The 23389-nt window shown below is 39.3% G+C and overlaps 1 protein-coding gene across 1 annotated transcript in view; it reads right to left on the bottom strand.

The window, feature by feature from the left end:
- stxbp5l (syntaxin binding protein 5L) overlaps nt 1-23389 on the bottom strand; it is a 353464-nt gene that overhangs the window by 180360 nt on the left and 149715 nt on the right. Inside the window, exon 7 of the mRNA XM_059968451.1 lies at nt 8234-8317. Coding sequence (XP_059824434.1) covers nt 8234-8317 — 84 coding nt within the window. The remainder of the gene's footprint in view (nt 1-8233; nt 8318-23389) is intronic.

Here is a 23389-nt window from a genome sequence, read left to right as displayed (position 1 = left end):
CAGAGGAATAAGCTTCACCATACTGAGACAAGGACAGCAAAGCAAAATCAGAATATGTAAAATGATGTGCTCACAATTGGAAGCTACATGATCACATGCATTCTTTGCAATGGAAGCAACAAGCAAGAGACAAAGCTAACCTTGTATGCAAACCAACAGATTAGATCAAGTATCTAAAAGTATTTATGAATGGTAGTGGTCAATCTAACAAGTCAGGAAAACTTTAAAAATATAGTCATTATAACAACAGAGAACCAGCAAGGTACAGAAACTGCTCACAACCACGCTTCCAGAGAACTGCCAAGTAGATGGTAAATCTTAAACTACACTGCTTGTAATCACATTTAGGGAGAATTGCTAGGTAGATGGTTTCAGATTTCTAGATCATTGGGATCTCTTCTGGTGAAAGTATAACCTGTATAAAAAGGATTTTTCATCAAGACTTCACAATGGAAGACAACTAGCAATATGCCAGAAATTCAAGTGAGATGGGGGCAGAAGTGAGTGCAGTTGCTATTACTAAGGAGAAGGTACTTGAGAAGGTGAAAGGTCTTTAGGTGGATAAGTCACTTGGACCAGATAGACTACACCCAAGAGTTCTGAAAGAGGTAGCTGAAGAGACTGTTGTGACATTAGTCATGATATTTCAAGAATCTCTAGCTTCTGGAATGGTTTGACCATAGAATCATAAGATATAGGAGCAGAATTAGGCCATTCAGCCCATCAGTCAGTTCCGCCATTGCATCATGGCTGATCCCAGATCTCACTCAACCCTATACACCTGCCTTCTCACCATATCCTTTGATGCCCTAACCAATCAACTTTATACTTGCAGACTTGGCCTTCACCGCAGTCTGTGGCAGAGCATTCCACAGATTCACTACTCTCTGGCTAAAAGAAAAATTCCTCCTTAACTCTGCTCTAAAAGGTCACCCCTCAATTTTGAGGCTGTGCCCTCCAGCTCTGAATACCCCCACCATAGGAAACATCCTCTCCGCATCTACCCATATAACCTTATAACAATTACAGCACAGAAACAGGCCATCTCGACTCCTCTAGTCTGCGCCAAACGCTCTACTCTCACCTAGTCCCACAGACCTGCACTCAAGCCCATAACCCTCCATTCCTTTCTTGTCCATATACCTATACAATTTTTTTTAAATGACAAAATCGAACCTGCCGCTACCACTACTACAGGAAGCTCATTCCACACAGCTACCACTCTCTGAGTAAAGAAGTTCCCCCTCGTGTTAACCCCTAAACTTCTGCCCCTTAACTCTCAACCCATGTCCTGTTTGAATCTCCCCTACTGTCAATGGAAAAAGCCTATCCACATCAAATCTATCTATCCCCTCATAACTTTAAATACCTCTATCAAGTCCCCCCTCAACCTTCTACGCTCCAAAGAATAAAGACCTAACTTGTTCAACCTTTCTCTGCAACTTAAATCTCCTCTGTACTCTCTCTATTTTTTTTTGACATCTTTCCTATAATTCAGTGACCAGAACTGTACACAATACTCCAAATTTGGTCTCACCAATGCCTTGTACAATTTTAACATTGCACCCCAACTCCTATACTCAATGCTCTGATTTATAAAGGCCAACATACCAAAAGCTTTCTTCACCACTCTATCCACATGAGATTCCACCTTCAGGGAACTATGCACCATTATTCCCAGATCACTCTATTCTACTGCATTCCTCAATGCCCTACCATTTACCATGTATGTCCTATTTGGATTATTCCTACCAAAATGTAGCATCTCACACTTATCAGCATTAAACTCCATCTGCCATCTTTCAGCCCACTCTTCTAACTAGCCTAAATCTCTCTGCAAGCTTTGAAAACCTACTTCATTATCCACAACGCCACCTATCTTAGTATCATCTGCGTACTTACTAATCCCATTTACCACCCCATCATCCAGATCATTAATGTATATGACAAACAACATTGGACCCAGTACAGATCCCTGAGGCACACCACTAGTCACCGGCCTCCAACCTGACAAACAGTTATCCACCACTACTCTCTGGTATCTCCCATCCAGCCACTGTTGAATCCATTTCACTACTTCAATATTAATACCTAACAATTGAATCTTCCTAACTAACCTTCCATGTGGAACCTTGTCAAAGGCCTTACTGAAGTCCATATAGACAACATCCACTGCTTTACCCTCATCAACTTTCCTAGTAACCTCTTCAAAAAATTCAAAAAGATTTGTCAAACATGACCTTCCATGCACAAATCCATGTTGACGGTTCCTAATCAGATCTTGTCTATCCAGATAATTATATATACCATTTCTAAGAATACTTTCCATTAATTTACCCACCACTGACGTCAAACTTACAGGCCGATAATTGCTAGGTTTACTCTTAGAACCCTTTTTAAACAATGGAACCACGTGAGCAATACACCAATCCTCTGGCACCATCCCCATTTCTAATGACATTTGAAATATCTCTGTCAGAGCCCTTGCTATTTCTACACTAACTTCCCTCAAGGTCCTAGGGACTATCCTGCTAGGACCTGGAGACTTACCACTTTTATATTCTTTAAAAGCTCCAGTACTTCCTCTTCTTTAATCATCATAGTTTCCATAACTACCCTACTTGTTTCCCTTACCTTACACAATTCAATATCCTTCTCCTTATTGAATACCGAAGAAAAGAAATTGTTCAAAATCTCCTTCATCTCTTTCGGCTCCACACATAACTGTCCACTCTGATTCTCTAAGGGACCAATTTTATCCCTCACTATCCTTTTGCTATTAATATAACCGTAGAAACCAATCTAGTCCTTTCAACATTTGGTAGGTTTCAATGAGATCCTCCTACATTCTTCTAAATTCCAGTGAGTACAGGCCCAAAGCTGGCAAATGCTCTTCATATGTTAACCCCTTCATTCCCGGAATCATCCTTGTGAACCTCCTCTGGACTCTCTCAAATGACAACACATCCTTTCTGAGATACGAGGCCCAAAGCTGTTGATGATACTCCAAAGTACAGCCTGACTAGTGTCTTATAAAGTATCAGAATTATCTCCCTGCTTTTTTTTTTAATATTCCCTTTGAAATAAATGCTAACATTGCATTTGCCTTCTTTACCACAGACTCAACTTGTAAATTAAACTTCTGGGAGTCTTGCATGAGGATTGGAGGACTGGAAATTTGCAAATGTCACTCCACTCTTTAAAAAGGGAGGAAGGCAGAAGTAAGGAAGTAATGGGCCAATTAGCCTCACTTCAGTGGTTGGAAAGATGTTGGAGTCCTTTATTAAGGATGAGGTTTCTGGGTGCTTGGAAGTGCATAATAAAGGAGGTCCAAATCAGCAAGGTTTCCTTAAGGGAAAACCTTGCTTGACAGCCAGTTGAAATTCTCTGAGGAAAATACAAGCAGGATAGACAAAGGAGAATATGTAGATGCTATGTCCTTGGATTTTCAAAAGTCCTTTGACAAGGTGCTGTGCATCAGGCTGCTGATCAAGATAAGAGCCCATGCTATTACAGGAAAGATACTAACATGGGAAGAAGGTTGGCTGATTGGTAGGAGGCAAAGAATCAGAATAAAAGGGGCCTATTCTGCTTGGTTGCCAGTGGCATATGGTGTTCCATAGGGGTTGGTATTGGGACTTCGTCTTTTCACATTATATTCAGATGGTAGAATTTATGGCTTTATTACTAAGTTTTCAGATGATACAAAGGTGTCAAAGGTTACGGGGAGAAGGCAGTAGATTGGGATTGAGAAGGACAATAAATCAGCCATGATGGAATGTGGAGCAGACTTGATAGGTCAGGTGGCCTAATTCTGTCCCTATGTCTTATGGTCTAATTGTGACCTATTCTAGAAGTCCCCATCATTGCAGAAGACAGTCTTCATGCAATTTACTTCACCCTGTGTGATGCACCATCAATAACTCACTCTGAGACATAAAGGCGAGATATTGGCTTTTATTGACTGGAAGAAGGGACAAGCAGTAAGTGACCACCATACTACATCCTGGAGACTGAGAGGCCGGGCTCAGGCCTCGATCGCCTTTATGCAGGGGTCTGTGGGAGGAGCCACAGGAGCAGTCAGCAGGGGGCGTGTCCAGACAGGCACACATAGTTCACCACACTGTGTTATCACAAATAGATGAGAGCATTAAGCAGCAGCTCATGGAACCAGACAACACTGTAGCGATAGTGATGCGAAGATCTTTCATCCTAAACTAGTTGACATCTAACACAGCAATAACCTAGACATTTGACCAACAACATGAGACATTATCTTGGTATTTTCTGTCCAGGAAAAGCAAATCCAATTTGGCTAATTCCTTCCACAACAGAGTAATGAAAGGAGATCGCAACAAAATAAGAAAGGCTGAAATCTAAAGTTAAGGTCAGAGTAACTGCTATTAAGTATACTCGACCAATAATGACATTGATGAGCCTTTTTTAAATTAAGTCATTTGGATTCAAGAGATTAAATTCTGTGGTTACACCTAGCACAATACATGGTGAAAGTTGCTGGGTTTCAGTCATTTCAGACTCACAACATTACAGAAAATGATCCACTGGGTACAATTCTAGCTTTATCCTGCATGGAGTTACTTTTATTTGCATACACCTGTCCCCTTCCCACATCATGAGGAGGAGCCATGCGTAAAGAAATTCATTATTGCAATTGCACTGGATGTGAGTGGAGGTATAAGAATCCAGGTGGAGTTGATGGACTGCCAGAAAGAATAGATTACATGGTAATAAGTGGGTTTACTGGGATTACTCTGAGAGCTGGCATGGACTTGATGAGCCAAATGATTTCCTTCCATTCTGTAAAGAAATATTTGTAATTTACCTTCATCATTCCAGAAATCTAGATGTTCAATGATCAGTTCTATTGAGCAAATAACAAATAATGTAACTACCATAAGAAAATCATACAATGCATTATCTTCTGCTAATGGCTATCTGAACTCATATTTTCTATTTATAAACTCTTGCCCAAATGTCATTTGTACCTTCCTGCATGCAGGCATGACTACTTCTTTCTCTGAGTTTGATTCAGAGTTCTTATCACCCTCTGACAAGGGGTGAATTGACATGATCACCAGATTCTGTAGAATACAGCAAGCAATAATGAACCGTAAGACCCTTTCATGGAGATATTACATTACGCTTTGAGAGTGGCCCAGGAATTATGAACCACTCTTTAACTATAATGAAAATCCAGTTGATTATTTTGAGCTGGCAGCATGTTGCCATTTAGGGAAGGTGCTTTTCTTGTGTATGAAGTCAGGGGTCTGAATAGCTCTTATTCAGTCATTTTTGTCTGGTATAGCATCTGAAAGCAAGAATGGATGCATAAAATACAAGTGATCTTAAAGATCCAAGCATGTCCATAACAATAACTTTTAAGATATTTGAATATATTTAGACAAAGCAAGTTGCAAAAGATTGGTCTCTGCCTGCTGGAGTTCAAAAGAATAAAGAGGGTTGTCTTCATACAAAATTTTGAGAATGATTGATGGGGATTAATGCCAAGACAATTTTCTTTCTCTGCTGAATCTAGAATTAGAGACCAAAGCTTGGGATAAGGGTCAGCCACTTAGTGCCAAGATGAGGAAAAATGTCTTAAATCAGTGGTTCTCAATGTAGGCCTTTTGTCTTACTTGGGGCAGTGCTGGATTTCATAGGGGCCACAGAACTGTCTCAGTGGGTCATGGTAAGTTTACTATTTTACTGAAATAGTCATGATATTTGAGGTGAATGTGAATAATGTTGACAACACATTGCAAGAATGTCTTATTGAGCTCCAGGGTGATATAACAGCTCAGACAAAATTTATATGTGGCAAGCAAAAGTTTTGAACAACTAGTGAAATTCAAAATAAGTTTCCACAGCTCTAGGAGGAAGCAAAGTTGTTTTTAATTGGATTTCCCATCTCTTATCTAGTTGAATGTGGTTTTAGTCAAGCTCTACATTTATCAAAAGCTCATAACCATCTTGATGTTGCGAAAAGAGGTGATCTTTGCATATCTTCAATCAAGTAGTTACTAGATACTTAAAAACTTGCTAGTTTGCATCAGTCACAAGGGCCTCACTAGATTCATAAAGTTTAAGTGCTTTTTGTTGCTGGTTGAAAGAATATTATTATATATATGGTATATTATAAAGTATCCTATTCAAAACTTTGAAAACAGTTTTCATATATACCTATAACATTATAACCTTTTAAAACATAACCTTTTATAACATAAAAATTGACTGTATGTTAGAATAATCCATGCAGTTGACCAAAAAAAAACTTCAGCATCTAATGGAGACTATGGAGACCAGGGGCAAAAGAAGTAAAATGAAAGTCACAAACAGGGCACAAGCAGAAAAAGGTTGAGAACCACTGGCCTAAATCATTGGAATCTTTTACTTTGGTCATTGATCATAATCAAGACTGAGCACAAGAATTCAGAGGATATGGAAATCAGCACAGAAATATAGTCCTATTGAAATGTGAAGTTAGCTCAAGGGAGACTTCTCTTTGTCATGTTATTAAATTATGTTCTGCGTATCCATTCAAGGACTGGGTCCAGCAGCATATTTCCAAATTTCACAGTGGAATGTTCAAGACAAAGTGGATGTGGTCAAAAAATAGCTCGCACCACTGGGAAAACTGCAAACCTGATTAATCTCTTTTTATACATTGTCTTCTGGTCTCTACCCTGGAAGATGGAGATGAATTTTCTGTTCCTCCAATATAGCAGTGTGCTCCACATCATGTTACTTTTTGATGGCTTCAGCGCTAGCAAGGTAAGGATGTGACGCACAGAAAGTGTGCAATGTTAATCTTTAAAAATTATTGATGATGAGTTTTGTATTCTTTATTATTGGTATTGGTTAATTATTGTCACATGTACCAAGACAGAATACAAAGCTTGTCTTGAACATCAGTTCAAATCAAAGTGTAAAAGTTACAGAGAAAGTGCAATGCAAGTAAACAATAAAGTGCAAGGTAAATTGTCAGCTTGAGATTCCATCTTTCTTACAAGAGGTCAGTTCAAGAGTCTAACAGATAAAGTCTGTTTGAGGGGCTGCAAGCTTTCAATGATGCAGAGCGTCCTTAACTGTTTGCAAACTGCATGTTTAAAAACTTTTAAATCTTTTTACAGCTTTTTAAAGTTGACAATCAATGACAAGGCGTTCTACAGGTGTGGCTTTAATTTGTGCTACATGAAACCTGCTTGCAGTGCAAAGCCCTCCCTCCTTTGCAAGATGCTCGTCAGTTGCAGACGATCAGTGAATTCAGCTTTCTGTATTCTGACTCCGTATGGATGGATGAGGCCTTGGGAAGCGAATCTGAGTTGAATCTGGATTCAGCACGACCCTTGTTAACCATCCTAACTCTCCACTGGTGCTTCATTTTCTGCTGATGTTTTCCAGCTACTTGTTTTTAATTCATACAAAAATCTTTGGAATAATTATTTACTGTTTGATTGTTTCCTAATTCAACTTTGCACTGCTACAAAGTAATTGCAAGTACTTGTCATATAATATTTTGTAATTATGTACACCCTATATAAAATGAATAAGTATTTCATTTATTCTACTGTCCATATCAGAATCTCCTACTATAATAAATCCTGGAAATTTAAGATTCACAAGTTTGAATATTATTAGCACCTGCCCATTTTGACCATATATTCAGATGTTTAACTAGGACAGACTTAAAGCACTGAATAAAAATTTCTCTCATTATGAATTTGCCTTGCATCAAATCCATCTTTAAAAACACTTAAGTGTTTTGCTAAATAGTTCACATAATAAAGTCATTAGTGTTAAAATGTAAATGGAAAAATATTACTTTTTCTCCATTTTAACAATCTTGAAATATTTTTACTGAAGTCGTTACAGCACTTGTAGTCTTCTTCTGGGACTACATGCACTGACTGATATGATCAAATTACTGTACACAAACTACTATCTTTTTTTGCTGTAGCCCTCTAGGGAATTTAACAAATTTCAGTCTCTCTAGATAATGCTAAACAGGCTATCAACAGCATGGTAACTTTATACAGAGAATTACAAACTCCTCTGCTGCTCGTACCAATTGTTCAGCAACATAAAACATCAATTTTGCACAATCCATAAAATAAAAACTTTGTAAAAGATATTGATAGACACAGTCTAAATACGTTGTCATAACAATTCAAACAACAATTTCATGCTTCCCCAACATAAAGATTTTACTCACCTCATCATAATAAAATCTAAAATCTGCCCTCTTTGACCTGACGTCCCACAGTACAACTGTTCCGCTTTCATACCCCAAGAGCAGCTGCAAGAGGAATTTGAAGATATGAAGTCAATTCCAAATATTCTTGCTTCAACTCTAACGTAGATAACAATATACTGTGATTATTTATACTTCACAGTTGTAGCCACATCTTTTTATGTATTAGCAGCACAGAAACTCTAAAAAGTGTATAATATTATCCTTTGCCGGCATAGAAAATGCAAGAAGGTAAATTCCAAAGACAACTTAAATGAAGGATCCATTTACAGTCAACAACAGCCTTTATAACATGCCAAAAGGTTTAATTATTTTAAAATACAGTGGAATCATGATTTACTGAGTGCTGATTTACCAGTTAACAAGTTAGCTGTGCAACATTTCAGGAACAGCGCTCTGTCATTTTAAAAGGTTTGCACTTCTAGGTTTAAAAGCTGGCCTCCAGAAAGTACTTGAAAAGTAGACTAAAAGTGCAGTGGAATACGGAATGTGTACATTAAAGTGTGAGTACAATTTCTAGGAAGCACATTTATAGAGTACAGTACTGTATTATTCTTGAGTCATACTAGGTTGTAATTTTGCCTGCACAGACCCATAATTGGGGACATATGGTTTTGACCATTGAATAGAAACAGCATGGATACTTAAGAAGCTGGAAAAAGATGCCACTGTAAAATATCTAGAGCAAACAAGATCTATGATTTAAATAAACTATGACTGAGTATTATGCAAGATGTCTTATGCCTTTTAATGCATTTAATACACATGATACTTTATATCACATTTACATTTTTCTCGACTCTCCACAGAGGTGCTTCACTCCATATTCTGAATAACTGAGGATTGACTATAACAATTGTTTGTTCATTATGTGCCATGTTGTATGACATGGGTGATCATAGTCTTTCCATGACCTTGATTGTCTTTGGAAAATTATTCTACAGAAGTGGTTTGCCCATTGTCTTCTTCTGGACAGTGTCTTTACAAGATGGGTGACCCCAGGCATTATCAATATCATGCATCAGTGATCGCATAACCATGACTTGTGATATGTACCAGCTACTCACTTGACCATTCACCCTCTGCTCCCGTGGCTTCACATGACCCTGATCTGGGGGATAAGCTGGAGCTAAACCTTGTCTGAGGGTGACCTGTAGGCTCGTGGAGGAAAGAAGCACCTTACGCCTCCTTTGATAGAGAAAATCTCCACCCTGCCACCCTAACAACTGCACTTCATTCACTTAAGGAATCTGTTAGCCACATCAACTTATCAGGTTATATGTCAACTTATTTGTGTTTGATTTCACCTTTGTGACATGCCTTGATTTTTGTTTTAACATAGTAAAGTTACCACATAAGCATCAAAATTCCTGTCCTTTATATTTAAGCAGTCCATCCTCACATGCAGCAAGAGTTGATTAACATTCAGATAAGATAACATATGCAAGTAATCTTCACGCCACAAAGTTTCAAGCAATGAACATTCTCCAACAGGAGTTGAACTACCCATCTTTGACTATTAGCTGCTTTTCCATAGTGCTGCAAGAAGGGAATTAAAAGTACAGTTCTTAAAGCATGATGAGAAACAATTAGGCCAGAACCACAGAATAACAGACAATCCTAACTTCAATTGCACTCAGCATATGGCAAAGAATATTTGGGACACTGTGGTAATGTAAGAGAACATCTAGAATTTATTCTTTAAGCCTGAAACCTGGAATAAGAGGGGTTTAGTTATGGGTTCAGGTAGATGGAGTTTGTCAGCCTGGGAAGGCAGTCGATCTAAGAGAGGGAAAACTCTGATTTCAAACCTCCGCTGCCTTGCGGCCATACCCACTCATGGGAAAGTCTTCAGGAGTAAACCCTGAGGTCAAATCCGAAGCTGGAGTCCCTAAGGCAATCCAACCTCGTTCTGGCAACTCCTGCGACGACACTGGTGCCAAGCTGTATCGGTCCTTACCCTTCCCTTGGACAACATCGGTGGCATGGAGAGGGGAGACTTGCTTTATGGGCAACTGCTGCTCTTCCATACAACCTTGCCCAGGCCTACGCCTTGGAAACCATTCCAGGCAAAGATCCGTGGTCTCGCGAGACTAACGGATGCCACCACCCAGTTATGGGTATGTTTTTACAATGGTCAACTTTATTTGTTATTGGCTTATTATGGTCCCTTGTACTGAAATACAGTGAAAAGCTTTTGTTTTGTGTGCCATCCAGGCACATCATGTCATATATAATTACATAGAGGTAGTAAAAAGAGAATAGAATGCAGAATTTCTAACTAATTAATACATAAGACAGTTCACAAGTACATACACCAAGACCTAGACAACATTCAGGCATGACTTTAGATATGAGTAACATTTATGCCGCAAAAGTACCAGGTATTCACCACCTCTAACAAGATAAAGTCTAACCTCTTACACTTGAAATTCAATAGCATTTCCATTTCAGATTCCTCCCATTCTTAACAATCTTCAGTGGGTTACCAGTGGCTGGAAGCTCAACTCAACTTAAACCAGATTTTGTGGCTACATAATAAATGGAAAAGTAACACAGCATGGAAAACCTTGGATAACTGCCTCAGCTCCTGGCATACAAGAGCTTTTTCCACTATATATAATTCAGGAACCTGGTGAAATAGTCTTCAATTGCATTGAGTAAGTTCTAACAACACTTGACACCATCTAAGAAGAACCAGCCAATTTGACAACTCATCCGCAACCCAAACATACATTTCCAATAGATGTTGGCTTCCTTTCTAAAGCACTTTAATTTGTGAATGTCATGATTTTTTGATACCTCATTACATAAAATAGGGTTAAGAAATGCTATTTTTACTGTTACCACAATTGAAGACAAACCTACTCTCTTCACCTTCTATTTATTTAGAAAATGTTTATCTGCTAACCAAGTATCCTCTTTTGCTGTAAATAGTATTGTTAAATTACAGCTGAGTTTTGTGAGGACACAGCCCCAACAGTGAAGATTAGTTGCTCAACAGAACTGCAGCACAGTGGAGTGATATCTAATCAGTAATCTAAATTTGAGAACAAAGGAAACCTAAGGCTATCTATCAGTCACTGAAAATTCAATCAGTTTTTCCAGAGTTCCATATTCGTGTGCTCCTAAACTTGGGTGTCAAAAATAATATCGAGACAGATGCCTCTGCACCTGCCTCTACACTTCACCCTATCCAGCAGCTTCATTTGATAATTCCTGTCCATTTCCAAGGCATATTATCTACAAGGCTTATATCAGTAGCATGATATAATAGTTTTCACTTGTCTGAACAAAGGGGGCAGGGTAAGTCACTGTTTAAGCAGCTAAAGAGGACCGCAACCTTAATTAGAAAGGACAAATAATTGAAAAATGAAGTTGAATACAGATAAATGGGATATAGGAAAGCCACATTAAATGGAAGATGAAATTTTAGATGGAGTTTAAGAATAATGAGAACTCAAGAACATGAATACAGTAATTGCTAAAGGCTGCAACCCCAATCATAAAAAGAATCCATACAATATAATTTATTTTGCAAAGAACAGAGTTGAAAAAAATGGAGATTTGTTATGCTTTTACTGTATTAATTTTGATTCGACAAGAGTACCACATACAGTTCTGGTCACCATATTATAAAATGGAAGAAGGGGACTGAAGAAATACCAAAGGTTTGCAAAGATGATACCAGACATGTGAGGGAATACATTTCAGTAAAAGGTGCTAAGTCTGTCTTGAAAAAACTGACTGAGGGGTAACCCAAAGCTAAAGAACTTCCTGAATTTTAAACTCTTCCACAAAAGAAACTGTGAGGAAAGAATCCAACAGTCTACAATTTATGTATTTGTCATAGATGCATCTTCTATAAAAATTGTTTTAGAAACATTATTGTAGAAATACACAATTGAAATGTGGACAAGACTTACAAAGTATTGAACAGAAGAAACACACAAAAGAAGTAAGGATCAGGAGTGAACCATTAAGCCTTCCTGTTTCTTTATGACTCCAGAAAGTTTGGCTCCCTAAGCCATCAATTTCCCAATCCTGCAAAAGTTTTCTAAGTATTTCTAAAGAGTTAGCCTCCACTTCAGGGTTAGAGGATTCCAGTGATTCAGCACCATTGCAAAAAGAAATTTAGATATATTTTGGGTTAAATAACTGACCTCTTGAAATGCTACCTCTTCATTCAACATTCTCCCACAAGTGAAAACATCTCAATAGGTATCTTGTCATGTCCCTTTAGGATCTTACAAGTTTCAATGCATTTTCTTCTAAACTCCAAAGAATACAGATTTAATCTGTTTAAAGCCTAACATAGAAAGTAAACAACATTATCAAATTTAAAGGAAATGAATTTCAGAAATTTGGTCAAAACTAGTGAATACATAACTCATCAAATTTACAGAAGATATTACCTAATATTCCACCCATAAAGCCAGAGTTGCTAAGCTCCAATCATTTGACTTGTATTTTTGAGTATGGCTAACTTCACATCCTCTTTGCTTTCTGTATTCTGCCTTTTATTTGTCTTGGCACGTTCATCCTGTCGTCATTTTCTGATCATGTTTCTAATTTCTTTGCAACAAAATATTCATATTTAATTATTTCAAGGTCTGGTATCACAAGTATTATGTTAATAAATCACCAATACATTCTTTCCAAGGTCACTGTTTCTTTCCTTAGAATTTGTGGCCAAGACTGAACAGCAGTTAAGCTAATGCTTGACGAAAATCTCTGCATAATTTAAGAAACAATTCTTAACTTTTGAACACTAAACCACTTGAAATAAAATCCAGTTTTGTTCATCCCATTTGTGTGAATAGTCTTGTTTTTACCAATTTGAGTACATGAGTAACCAAATCCCTTTTCTCCATTCATAATGAATAGTCATGGGGATCATTTCTAAAGGCTAACTGCCACAGTCTCTCTTGTTTGACAGCCAGTCAGTCCATCATTTTTGTTGGCTTCTGGGTGCAGGTATAAACAAAGAAATGTTTATCTTCCTCCTTTGTTATCCTTCTCAACTCTATTCTGGCAAGTAAACATTAGCACAATTCTATTGACTCTTCCGCTTTCTTGACAAGAAAGGTTAAGATATTCCTAGATTTAAGATGTTGGAAAAGATTTGTAGCTTGGGTTGAGGATGTTGTTATTGAGTTGTTATTGAATTGTTTTAATCGAAGGTATACTGCAGCAAAAATGCAAACTGCTGGATGAACTCAAGGGATCGAACAGCATTCGTGGAGGCAAAGATGTAGCCAATGTTTTAGGTTCTGTAAGTTCTTGAGTGGCAAGGAATAGAAGTGGTGTTGCTATTACTAAGGAGAATTGGTTGGAATGGTGGAAGGTCTGAAGGTAGATAAATCACCTGAACTGGATAACTACACCCCAGGGTTCTAAAAGAGATGGCTGAAGAAACTGTAGAGGCATTAGCATTGTCCTTTCAAGAATCAACAGGAGGACTGGAAAATTGAAAATGTAATTCCTCTCTTTTTAAAGAAGCGAGGAGGTAGAAGAGAGGGAATTATAAATCAGGCCAGTTAGCCTGATTTTAGTAGTTGAGAAGAAGCTGAAGTCTATTATTAAGGATGAGATTTTGCGATACTTGCAGACACATGATAAAATAGGGCAAAGTCTGAATGGTTTCCTTAAGGGGAAATATTACCTGACAAATCTGTTGGAATTATTTGAAGAAATAACAGGCCAAATAGACAAAGGAGAGTCAATAGATGTTGTTTACTTGGATTTTCAGAAGACCTTTGACAAGGTGCCACACATAAGTCTGCTTAACAAGATAAAAACCCATCATATTATAGGAAAGACACCGGCATAGATAGAAGATGGGCTGACTGGCATGAGGCAAAGATATGGAATAAAGAGGGCCTTTACTGGTTAACCGCTGGTGACTAGTGTTTCTCCGCAGGGGTAAGTTTTGAGACTGTTTCTTTTCGTGTTCTATATCAATGATTTAGATTACAACATTGATGACTTTGTGGCTGAATTTGCAGACAATACGAAGATAGGTGGAGGAGCAAGTAGTGTTTAGGAAGCACAGAGTCTGCAGAAGGACTTGGAGTGATTATGAGAATGTGCAAAGAAGTGGCAGATAGAATATAGTTTAGGGAAGTATATGGCCATACACTTTGGTAGAAGGAATAAAGACATAGACTATTTTCTAAACACTGAGAAAATTCAAAAATCAGAGGTGCAAAGGGATTGGGAGTACAAGTCCACAGCAATTCCCTAAAGGTTAACTTGCAGGTTGAGTCAGAGGTAAGCAAGGCAAATGCAAATGTTAGCATTAATTTCAAGAGGATTAGAATACAAGATCAAGGATGTAATGCTGAAGCTACTTAAGGCGTAGGTCAGACTGCACTTGGAGTATTGTATGCAGTTTGGGGCTCCATATCTAAAAGATGTGCTGGCATTGAAGAGAGTCCAGAGGAGTTACACGAGAATAATTCCTGGAATGAAAGGGTTAACATATGAGTAGTATTTGATGGCTCACAGAAGAATGGGGGGGGGGGAAATCTCATTGAAACCTATCGAATATTGAAAGGTCTGGATAGAGTGGATATAGGGAGGATGTTTCCTACGGTGGTTGAGTCTAGAACCTGAGGGCACAGCCTCACACTAGATGGACTTCCATTTAGAACAGAGATGAGGAGGAATTTCTTCAGCCAAAAGGTAGTGAATCTGTGGAATTCATTCCCATAGGTGGCTGTTAAGGCCAAGTTATTGAGAAGCTTAAAGTGGAGGTTGATAAGTTCTTGATCAGTCAAGATGTCAAAGATTAGAGGGAGAAGACAGGAGAAATGGGTTGAGAGGGATAATATATCAGCTATGAAGGAATTGTGGAATAGACCTGATGGGCCAAATGGTCTAATTCTGCTCCGATGTCTTATTGTGTTTTGTAGGGGTAGGAAGACAGAAATGGGAAAGATGAACAAAGGAAAAGAAAACCTAAGTAGGCAGTAGTGAGAAATAAACATAGGGGGTTGGTTACTTGAAATTGGAAGATAGTGCATTCATACGCTTGAATTGTAGACTATCCAAATTCACTTGTGTTTCTCTTCCTTGACATATCCTCCCTATATCATTCATAACACCTTCAGTTCTGATGCAAGATTGTTTGCCTTTGGCTCTACAGATGTTGTTCAACCTGCTGCATCTGCATTCTTTAGTACCTCTGGTTCTCTGTAATAAATCTCAAAACAAGCTGAAGATGAAGGAAATCCAAAGGACCAGCAGATCAAAGAATTTACCCAGAATGTTGCTTTCAATGAAGGTCTTGTAGGCATTTGGAGAGATCTGTGATTGTTCTTCACAGCACAGGGAAGACACAGAGATTTCTTTGAGGTTCAAATTTATGGAAGTTCAAAAAAGAAGTGTCCCTCATTGTTAGGTCACTACACAGGGGCAAAGTCTGTGCAGCCATGATAGACGAGGATAGACCTTTTGCTGCACTTGGGTTCTAGTATTTTACGCACTGAACTCCCCAAAAGTGTTGCTGACTGAAATGATAGAATCCTTGTGCATGACGTCTTAGACATTCTGGTTCTGTCGGCTGCACAAGTCTAGGGAAGACACCCCCTGGCCCCGCCAAACGTGGGAGATTGAAGTGCAAGTGCCCCTAATCCCCATATTTGTGTGGATGCTGTGTGATGTTACCTTTTGACAAATAAGTACCACAAAATAACAGACAGTACACCGCATATAATTAAAAGATTTAACTAAAGGGTTGGCAAGTAAAAAGCAAAAAAAAAGAAAAGGGCCCATTTTTATGAAACAGTCCAAGGTGCATAAGTTGAAGCTCACGGTTTCCCTTTCACCAGTCTTCCTTCGATCTCCCCAGGCTACATTGAATCACGGCCGCACTCCAGATCGACTCCTCCGACTGCTTCTCTCTTCTCCCCTCTCAAAAGCCCCAAGCCCAACCTCAACCTTAGTGTCCCTCACCAGAGAAACCTCCCCTGAATCCGTTCATCCCAACTGGATGGCACACGTTTCTTCTATCTCTTATCTTCAAGTAACCCAAACAAGCAGCTTACACAGAGAACAGAAAAGCACAACAGAGAAAAAAATATGAACCATGTGAACCAGGACATCACACTGATAACCTTTTTTGATTTTCAGCATGCTCTATTTAGAGAACATTTAAAGGTTATTCGGGATAGTACTGAGAAACTTGTGGCCGTGCATCAGAAGCCCAAGTGGGTGGTGATAGGAGCAGTCCACTTCCTAAACAAACCACCCCATCAGCCACAACCTGTCCCGCCCATGCAGGAGACTGGGATTGGCACGTCAGATGTGTTAACCACTACAGAAACCTGGAGAGCAAGCAGGTAATCCTGAGTCTTGAGGGTCAGCCCAAGAAGAACCAAATCAAGCCTCTCCTCCCTGTATTCAATTCCCCACAAAATAAATAATACATTCCGTCAGCTCTCCCAATTACTTGAAGACCCAGCATACCAGCTTTTGCAATTCATTCACTAAGCCAGATTGCTTTGCATCTCACAGCAGCATAATCTCTCACTACCTTGACAGGTTACTATTTTTAATTTTACACTACCAAAATGGATAACTTCTTATTTCCCTGCAACATTTGCCAGATTGCTGCCCACTCACTTTATCTAACTCTATTGCTTTGTAGTCTCTATGTCTCCTTCACAGGTTACTTTCCTGTTTATTTTTGTTTCATCTGCAAATTTAGCAACTGCACCTTTTATGCTTTTATCCAAGATCTTTATATAATTGCCAATCATTGATTTTCCGATATTAATTTATAAACACAAAAAAATCTGCAGTTGCTGGAAGTCTTGAGCTACACTTACAAAATGCTGGAGGAACTCAGTAGGTCGGGCAGCATCTAGGGAAGGAATAAACAGTCAATGATTCAGGCTGAGACCCTTCATGTTTATTCCTCTCCCTAGATGCTGCCTCACCTGTCGAGTTCCTCTAGCATTTTGTGTGTGTTGCTCCAGTAAAAATTATTAATTTGGCACTGCTGGTTCTATTTCATCTTGTTTAGGATTCCAGTATCTTTGAGGAATGGTGTTTCTTAAATCCCTTTCACCCATTAACGAATTAATTGTCCACCATCAAGTTGTTCAACATTCAGAACTATAAGAGCATATTTTCAATGTTATTTCAGTTTACATGTGGGCCAGCAATACCACCCTATTAACTGAAGGGGATAACCTACTCAAACACATGGATAGTTGAAACATTTCCACCACTGCATCCACTCACGTGATACCCAAAGCTCAGGGCATGGCAACAATCTCATTCTCATGTTTTGAAGCTGCAAGGTGAGCATTAATGGACTTCATTGTTACAAAACAAAGTCAGTCAGGCTTTGTTACCAGTTTTGCTCTGTTCCATTCCCATATAGAAATTAAACGTGGGCCAGAGTTTTAGTTTAAACTCCCTACATGACTGAAGAAATTACAAAAATCGAAGTAGAGTGCACCCACTCATCTCAAAAATAACAATTATGGAGAACAAGATGTACTATTGAACTAAGTATCACTTCATCCAGGCAATGTAGGGGAGAAGAAAGAAAAGGATAATAAATTTGAACGCATTGTTAGGGATGAAAAGAGAGGAGGAGGTGGAGAGTATCTTAAATGTATCTATTTTAATGCTAGGAGCATTGTAAGAAAGGTGGATGAGCTTAAAGCGTGGATTGCTACCTGGAATTATGATGTTGTAGCTATTAGTGAAACATGGTTGCAGGAAGGGTGTGATTGGCAACTAAATATTCCTGGATTTAGTTGCTTCAGGTGTGATAGAGTAGGAGGGGCCAGAGGAGGAGGTGTTGCATTGCTTGTCTGAGAAAATCTTATGGCGGTGCTTTGGAAGGATAGATTAGAGAGCTCCTCTAGGGAGGCTATTTGGTTGGAATTGAGGAATGGGAAAGGTGTAGTAACACTGATAGGAGTGTTTTATAGGCCACCTAATGGGGAGCATGAGTTGGAAGAGCAAATGTGTAAGGAGATAGCAGATATTTGTAGTAAACACAAGGTGGTGATTGTGGGAGATTTTAATTTTCCACACGTAGATTGGGAAGCTCATTCTGTAAAAGGGCTGGATGGTTTAGAGTTTGTGAAATGTTTGCAGGATAGTTTTTTGCAACAATACATAGAAGTACCGACTAGAGATGGGGCAGTGTTGGATCTCCTGTTAGGGAATGCGATAGGTCAGCTGACAGATGTATGTGTTGGGGAGCACTTCGGGTCCAGTGATCACAATAGCATTAGCTTCAATATAATTATAGAGAAGGACAAGACTGGACCTAGGGTTGAGATTTTTGATTGGAGAAAGGCTAACTTTGAGGAGATGCGAAGGGATTTAGAGAGAGTGGATTGGGTCAAGTTGTTTTATGGGAAGGATGTAATAGAGAAATGGAGGTCATTTAAGGGTGAAATTATGAGGGTACAGAATCTTTATGTTCCTGTTAGGTTGAAAGGAAAGGTTAAAGGTTTGAAAGCACCATGGTTTTCAAGGGATATTAGAAACTTGGTTCGGAAAAAGAGGGATGTCTACAATAGATATAGGCAGCATGGAGTAAAGGAATTGCTCGAGGAGTATAAAGAATGTAAAAGGAATCTTAAGAAAGAGATTAGAAAAGCTAAAGGAAGATACGAGGTTGGTTTGGCAAATAAGGTGAAAGTAAATCCGAAAGGTCTCTACAGTTATATTAAAAGCAAGAGGATAGTGAGGGATAAAATTGGTCCCTTAGAGAATCAGGGTGGTCAGCTATGTGTGGAGCCGAGGGAGATGGGAGAGATTTTGAACGACTTCTTCTCCTTGGTATTCACTAAGGAGAAGGATATTAAATTGTGTAAGGTGTGGGAAACAAGTAAGGAAGTTATGGAACCTATGACAATTAAAGAGGTGGAAGTACTGGCGCTTTTAAGAAATTTAAAAGTGGATAAATCTCCGGGTCCTGACAGGATATTCCCCAGGACCTTGAGGGAAGTTTGTGTAGAGATAGCAGGAGCTCTGACGGAGATCTTTCAGATGTCATTAGAAACGAGGATTGTGCCGGAGGATTGGCGTATTGCTCATATGGTTCCATTGTTTAAAAAGGGTTCTAGAAGTAAGCCTAGCAATTATAGACCTGTCAGTTTGACATCAGTGGTGGGTAAATTAATGGAAAGTATTCTTAGAAATAGTATTTATAATTATCTGGATAGACAGGATCTGATTAGGAGTAGCCAGCATGGATTTGTGCGTGGAAGGTCCTGTTTGACAAACCTTATTGAATTTTTTGAAGAAGTTACGAGGAATGTTGACGAGGGTAAGGCAGTGGATGTAGTCTATATGGACTTCAGCAAAGCCTTTGACAAAATTCCACATAGAAGGTTAGTTAAGAAGGTTTAGTCATTAGGTATTAATGCTGGAGTAATAAAATGGATTCAACAGTGGCTAGATGGGAGATGCCAGAGAGTAGTGGTGGATAATTGTTTATCGGGATGGAGGCCAGTGACTAGCGGGGTGCCTCAGGGATCTGTTTTGGGCCCAATGTTGTTTGTAATATACATAAATGATCTGGATGATGGGGTGGTAAACTGGATTAGTAAGTATGCCAATGATACTAAGGTAGGAGGTGTTGTGGATAATGAGGTGGGTTTTCAAAGCTTGCAGGGAGATTTATTCCGGTTAGAAGAATGGCCTGAACGTTGGCAGATGGAGTTTAATGCTGAGAAGTGTGAGGTTCTACATTTTGGCAGGAATAATCCAAATAGAACATACAGGGTAAATGGTAAGGCATTGAGGAATGCAGTGGAACAGAGAGATCTAGGAATAACAGTGCATTGTTCCCTGAAGGTGGAGTCTCATGTAGATAGGGTGGTGAAGAAGGGTTTTGGAACGCTGGCCTTTATAAATCAGAGCATTGAGTACAGAAGTTGGGATGTAATGTTAAAATTGTACAAGGCATTGGTAAGGCCAAATTTGGAATATTGTGTACAGTTCTGGTCACCGAATTATAGGAAAGATATCAATAAATTAGAGAGAGTGCAGAGACGATTTACTAGGATGTTACCTGGGTTTCAGCACTTAAGTTACAGAGAAAGGTTGAACAAGTTAGGTCTCTATTCATTGGAGCGTAGAAGGTTGAGGGGGGATTTGATCAAGGTATTTAAAATTTTGAGAGGGATAGATAGAGTTGACGTGAATAGGCTGTTTCCATTGAGAGTAGGGGAGTTTCAAACGAGAGGACATGATTTGAGAGTTAGGGGGCAGAAGTTTAAGGGAAACACGAGGGGGTATTTCTTTACTCAGAGAGTGATAGCTGTGTGGAATGAGCTTCCTGTAGAAGTAGTAGAGGCCAGTTCAGTTGTGTCATTTAAGGTAAAATTGGATAGGTATATGGACAGGAAAGGAGTGGAGGGTTATGGGCTGAGGGCGGGTAGGTGGGACTAGGTGAGATTAAGAGTTCGGCACGGACTAGGAGGGCCGAGATGGCCTGTTTCCGTGCTGTGATTGTTATATGGTTATAAACAAGTGGTATCTTGCAGTTTCAGGCTAATATTTCTGCAGTCAGCGCAAATGTATATCCCCTTTTAGTTTACTAACAGCATTAGTATTACAGAAGACCGAAGAAATAATCCAAAGAATATCAAAATTTGCAATCTTTCTTTTTAAAAATCTAGGTCCCAATGATAACTTTTATAGATCCAAATCATATAGGAGTTAACAATATGCAGATATATTAAACTCCCAATCAGCAATACCACTTCAATACCCAACAATAAAAGAATAACTCATTAATTACTAATTGTAGCATGTGTTTTCAAAGGTGATAAATTTCTTTAGAAATGGTCTTCAATGTTTGCAAGTCTTGGCTGAGTCATTTTTTTCCTTGACTTACAAATGCAGGAAACAGGAGAAAGAGGCCATTCAGTGCTTTGAGCAAGCTTTCCCATTCAATACCCTATGATTCAAATTCATAACCCATCCCTCTTCTCCCATTCACCTTGATCTCTTCAACTATAAGAAATAAAACCAACTACTTCTCAAACAGATTTGAAATTTTGGTTCAACTCTCTAACGTAGTAGAGTTCTTTCAGATTTACCATTTTCGGCTGAGAAACCGCTTCGATCTGGACTTACCCAGTTTATTGCCTGAATGAAGTAATCTTTCTGAGCACACTCTATGGTGATTTTATAAAATTTCAGTAAGGTTCCCTCTTAGTTCTTTAAACACTGACATATACAAGGCAAGTTGTCTGAATCTCTAATTCCCCAGTCTTGGTATCCCAGGCATCAAGAAATTTTGCTGCCCTCCCTCAACAGCAAGAACTGCCTTGCTTAGTCAAGATGGCACTAAATGGTGACTCTTTTGCTTGCATCTTTGGAAACAGCTTTATTTCTATCTCAAATATCTCTATTTTTCCCTTTCAGGATTCTTTTGAAGACCCTGACCTTGAGTTACATGCTGACTTTGGTTCTTTGCGGGAATGAGACCCGCTCTCGGGGTGCCACAACTGGCCGTTATACAATGTGCCAAGGGCACGGCCTAAGCTCTCCTTTGGAGGTCTAGGGACCCGGGGCTCTGGTGACCGGCGGATTGAAGGTTGGTGTCTCGGAGAAGGGTGTCATAGGAGCTGGAAGATCTTTGGCTGGGTGCCCAGAGACCTGTGATCTTTGGGCACAGAGCTTGGAAAAAATGATGTAAGAAAACCTTAAAGTGATGCAATGGACCTTTAACATCGTAAACCAGTGAGTTGTTTGTTATGTCTCCCCTCTCGCTGTACAGTGGAGACATCACTTTCTCCCTTATTAGGGAGAGAGAAAACCTGTGGTATGTTGAATACCGGGTGAACGTGTAGTCTTTGGAGTACTGCATCTGTGTCTTTGCTGTTGCTTTTGCTGCACACTTTGCTGCGGGTGCCGATGCTTTTTTTTGCTGGTGGGGGGAAGGGGGGTCATTACTTGCTACTGGTTATGCATGGGAGGGAGGGGACATTGGGGTTCTAACACTTAACTATCATTCATTCTTTGGACACTGTTTTTGTGGATGATTTGCAAAGAAAAAGCATTTCAGGATGTATATTATATACATTTCTCTGACATTAAATATACAACTGAAACCTCTGAACACCAAAACTCCACAAAATATTCAAGGTGTGGTCTCAATGAGGCAAAGTACTATTAGAATAAGAGTCTTAGAATCATATTGCAGGGAAACAGGCTGTTAGCGATGCTGACCAGTCAACGCTCATCTGTATAAATCCCATCTTCTGGCACTTGACCCTAGGCCTTCAGCGTTCATCAAGATGGTTCACAAGTGCTGTCAGCAACCATGTTTCCACCATTCTCTCAAGCAGCTTATTCCTGGCACTCAGCACTCTCTCTGTGATGAAGTGCCCTCTAAGTCTCCTACATCTTACCTTCCACGTGCTTTGTTTTTATCTACTCCCGACAGAGGGAAAGTTTCCTGCAATCGGCATGATCTATACCTCTCAATTTTATAAAACCTTAATCATGTCATCTATGTTCCAGGCATAAGATACCTAGCTTTTCAGTTTCTCCTCAAAACGCCCTATCTCACACAATTTCCACACTGTATGAAGGATGCAAGAGGGAGCAGTGAGAGTTGCCTCTCTCCCTCTGTACCCTTTTGTACCCTTCATAAAGTGTGGTGCCTTATATTCAACAGCCTGACTAACGAAGGCCAGTGTCTTATCTAACTTACTGACTACAGTATATTATCTGCCTGTCATCTTCAAGAATCTTGGGACTTGTACGTCAAGATCCTTTGGTCCCTCAATGGACCTTGCCATTTGTAGTTTATATTCTAGATTCATTAGGACTCCCAGAATGCATCACCTTACATTCAAGCTCCATCTGTCACTTCACCAACACATTGATATCACCCTACTTCAACATTATCAATACACTACCAATCTTCATGTCACCTGCAAGCTCATTAAACATGTCTCCTATATTCAGATGTTGGGTGACAGGGTGGAGGTACGTCTCTTTCAAAGAAGGTGTAAGGCTCTTCTTTCCTCCACTAGCCTGCAGATCACCCTTGGACAAAGTGTCACACCTGCTTAGCAAACACAATCTCCCCTCCATCCGATCAGGGTCACGTGAAGCCAT

The sequence above is a fragment of the Hypanus sabinus genome, chromosome 4 (assembly GCF_030144855.1).
Source record: "Hypanus sabinus isolate sHypSab1 chromosome 4, sHypSab1.hap1, whole genome shotgun sequence".
Lineage (NCBI taxonomy): Eukaryota > Metazoa > Chordata > Chondrichthyes > Myliobatiformes > Dasyatidae > Hypanus > Hypanus sabinus.
Note: the sequence above shows the minus strand (reverse complement) of the source record. Positions and strands in the feature narration are given on the sequence as shown.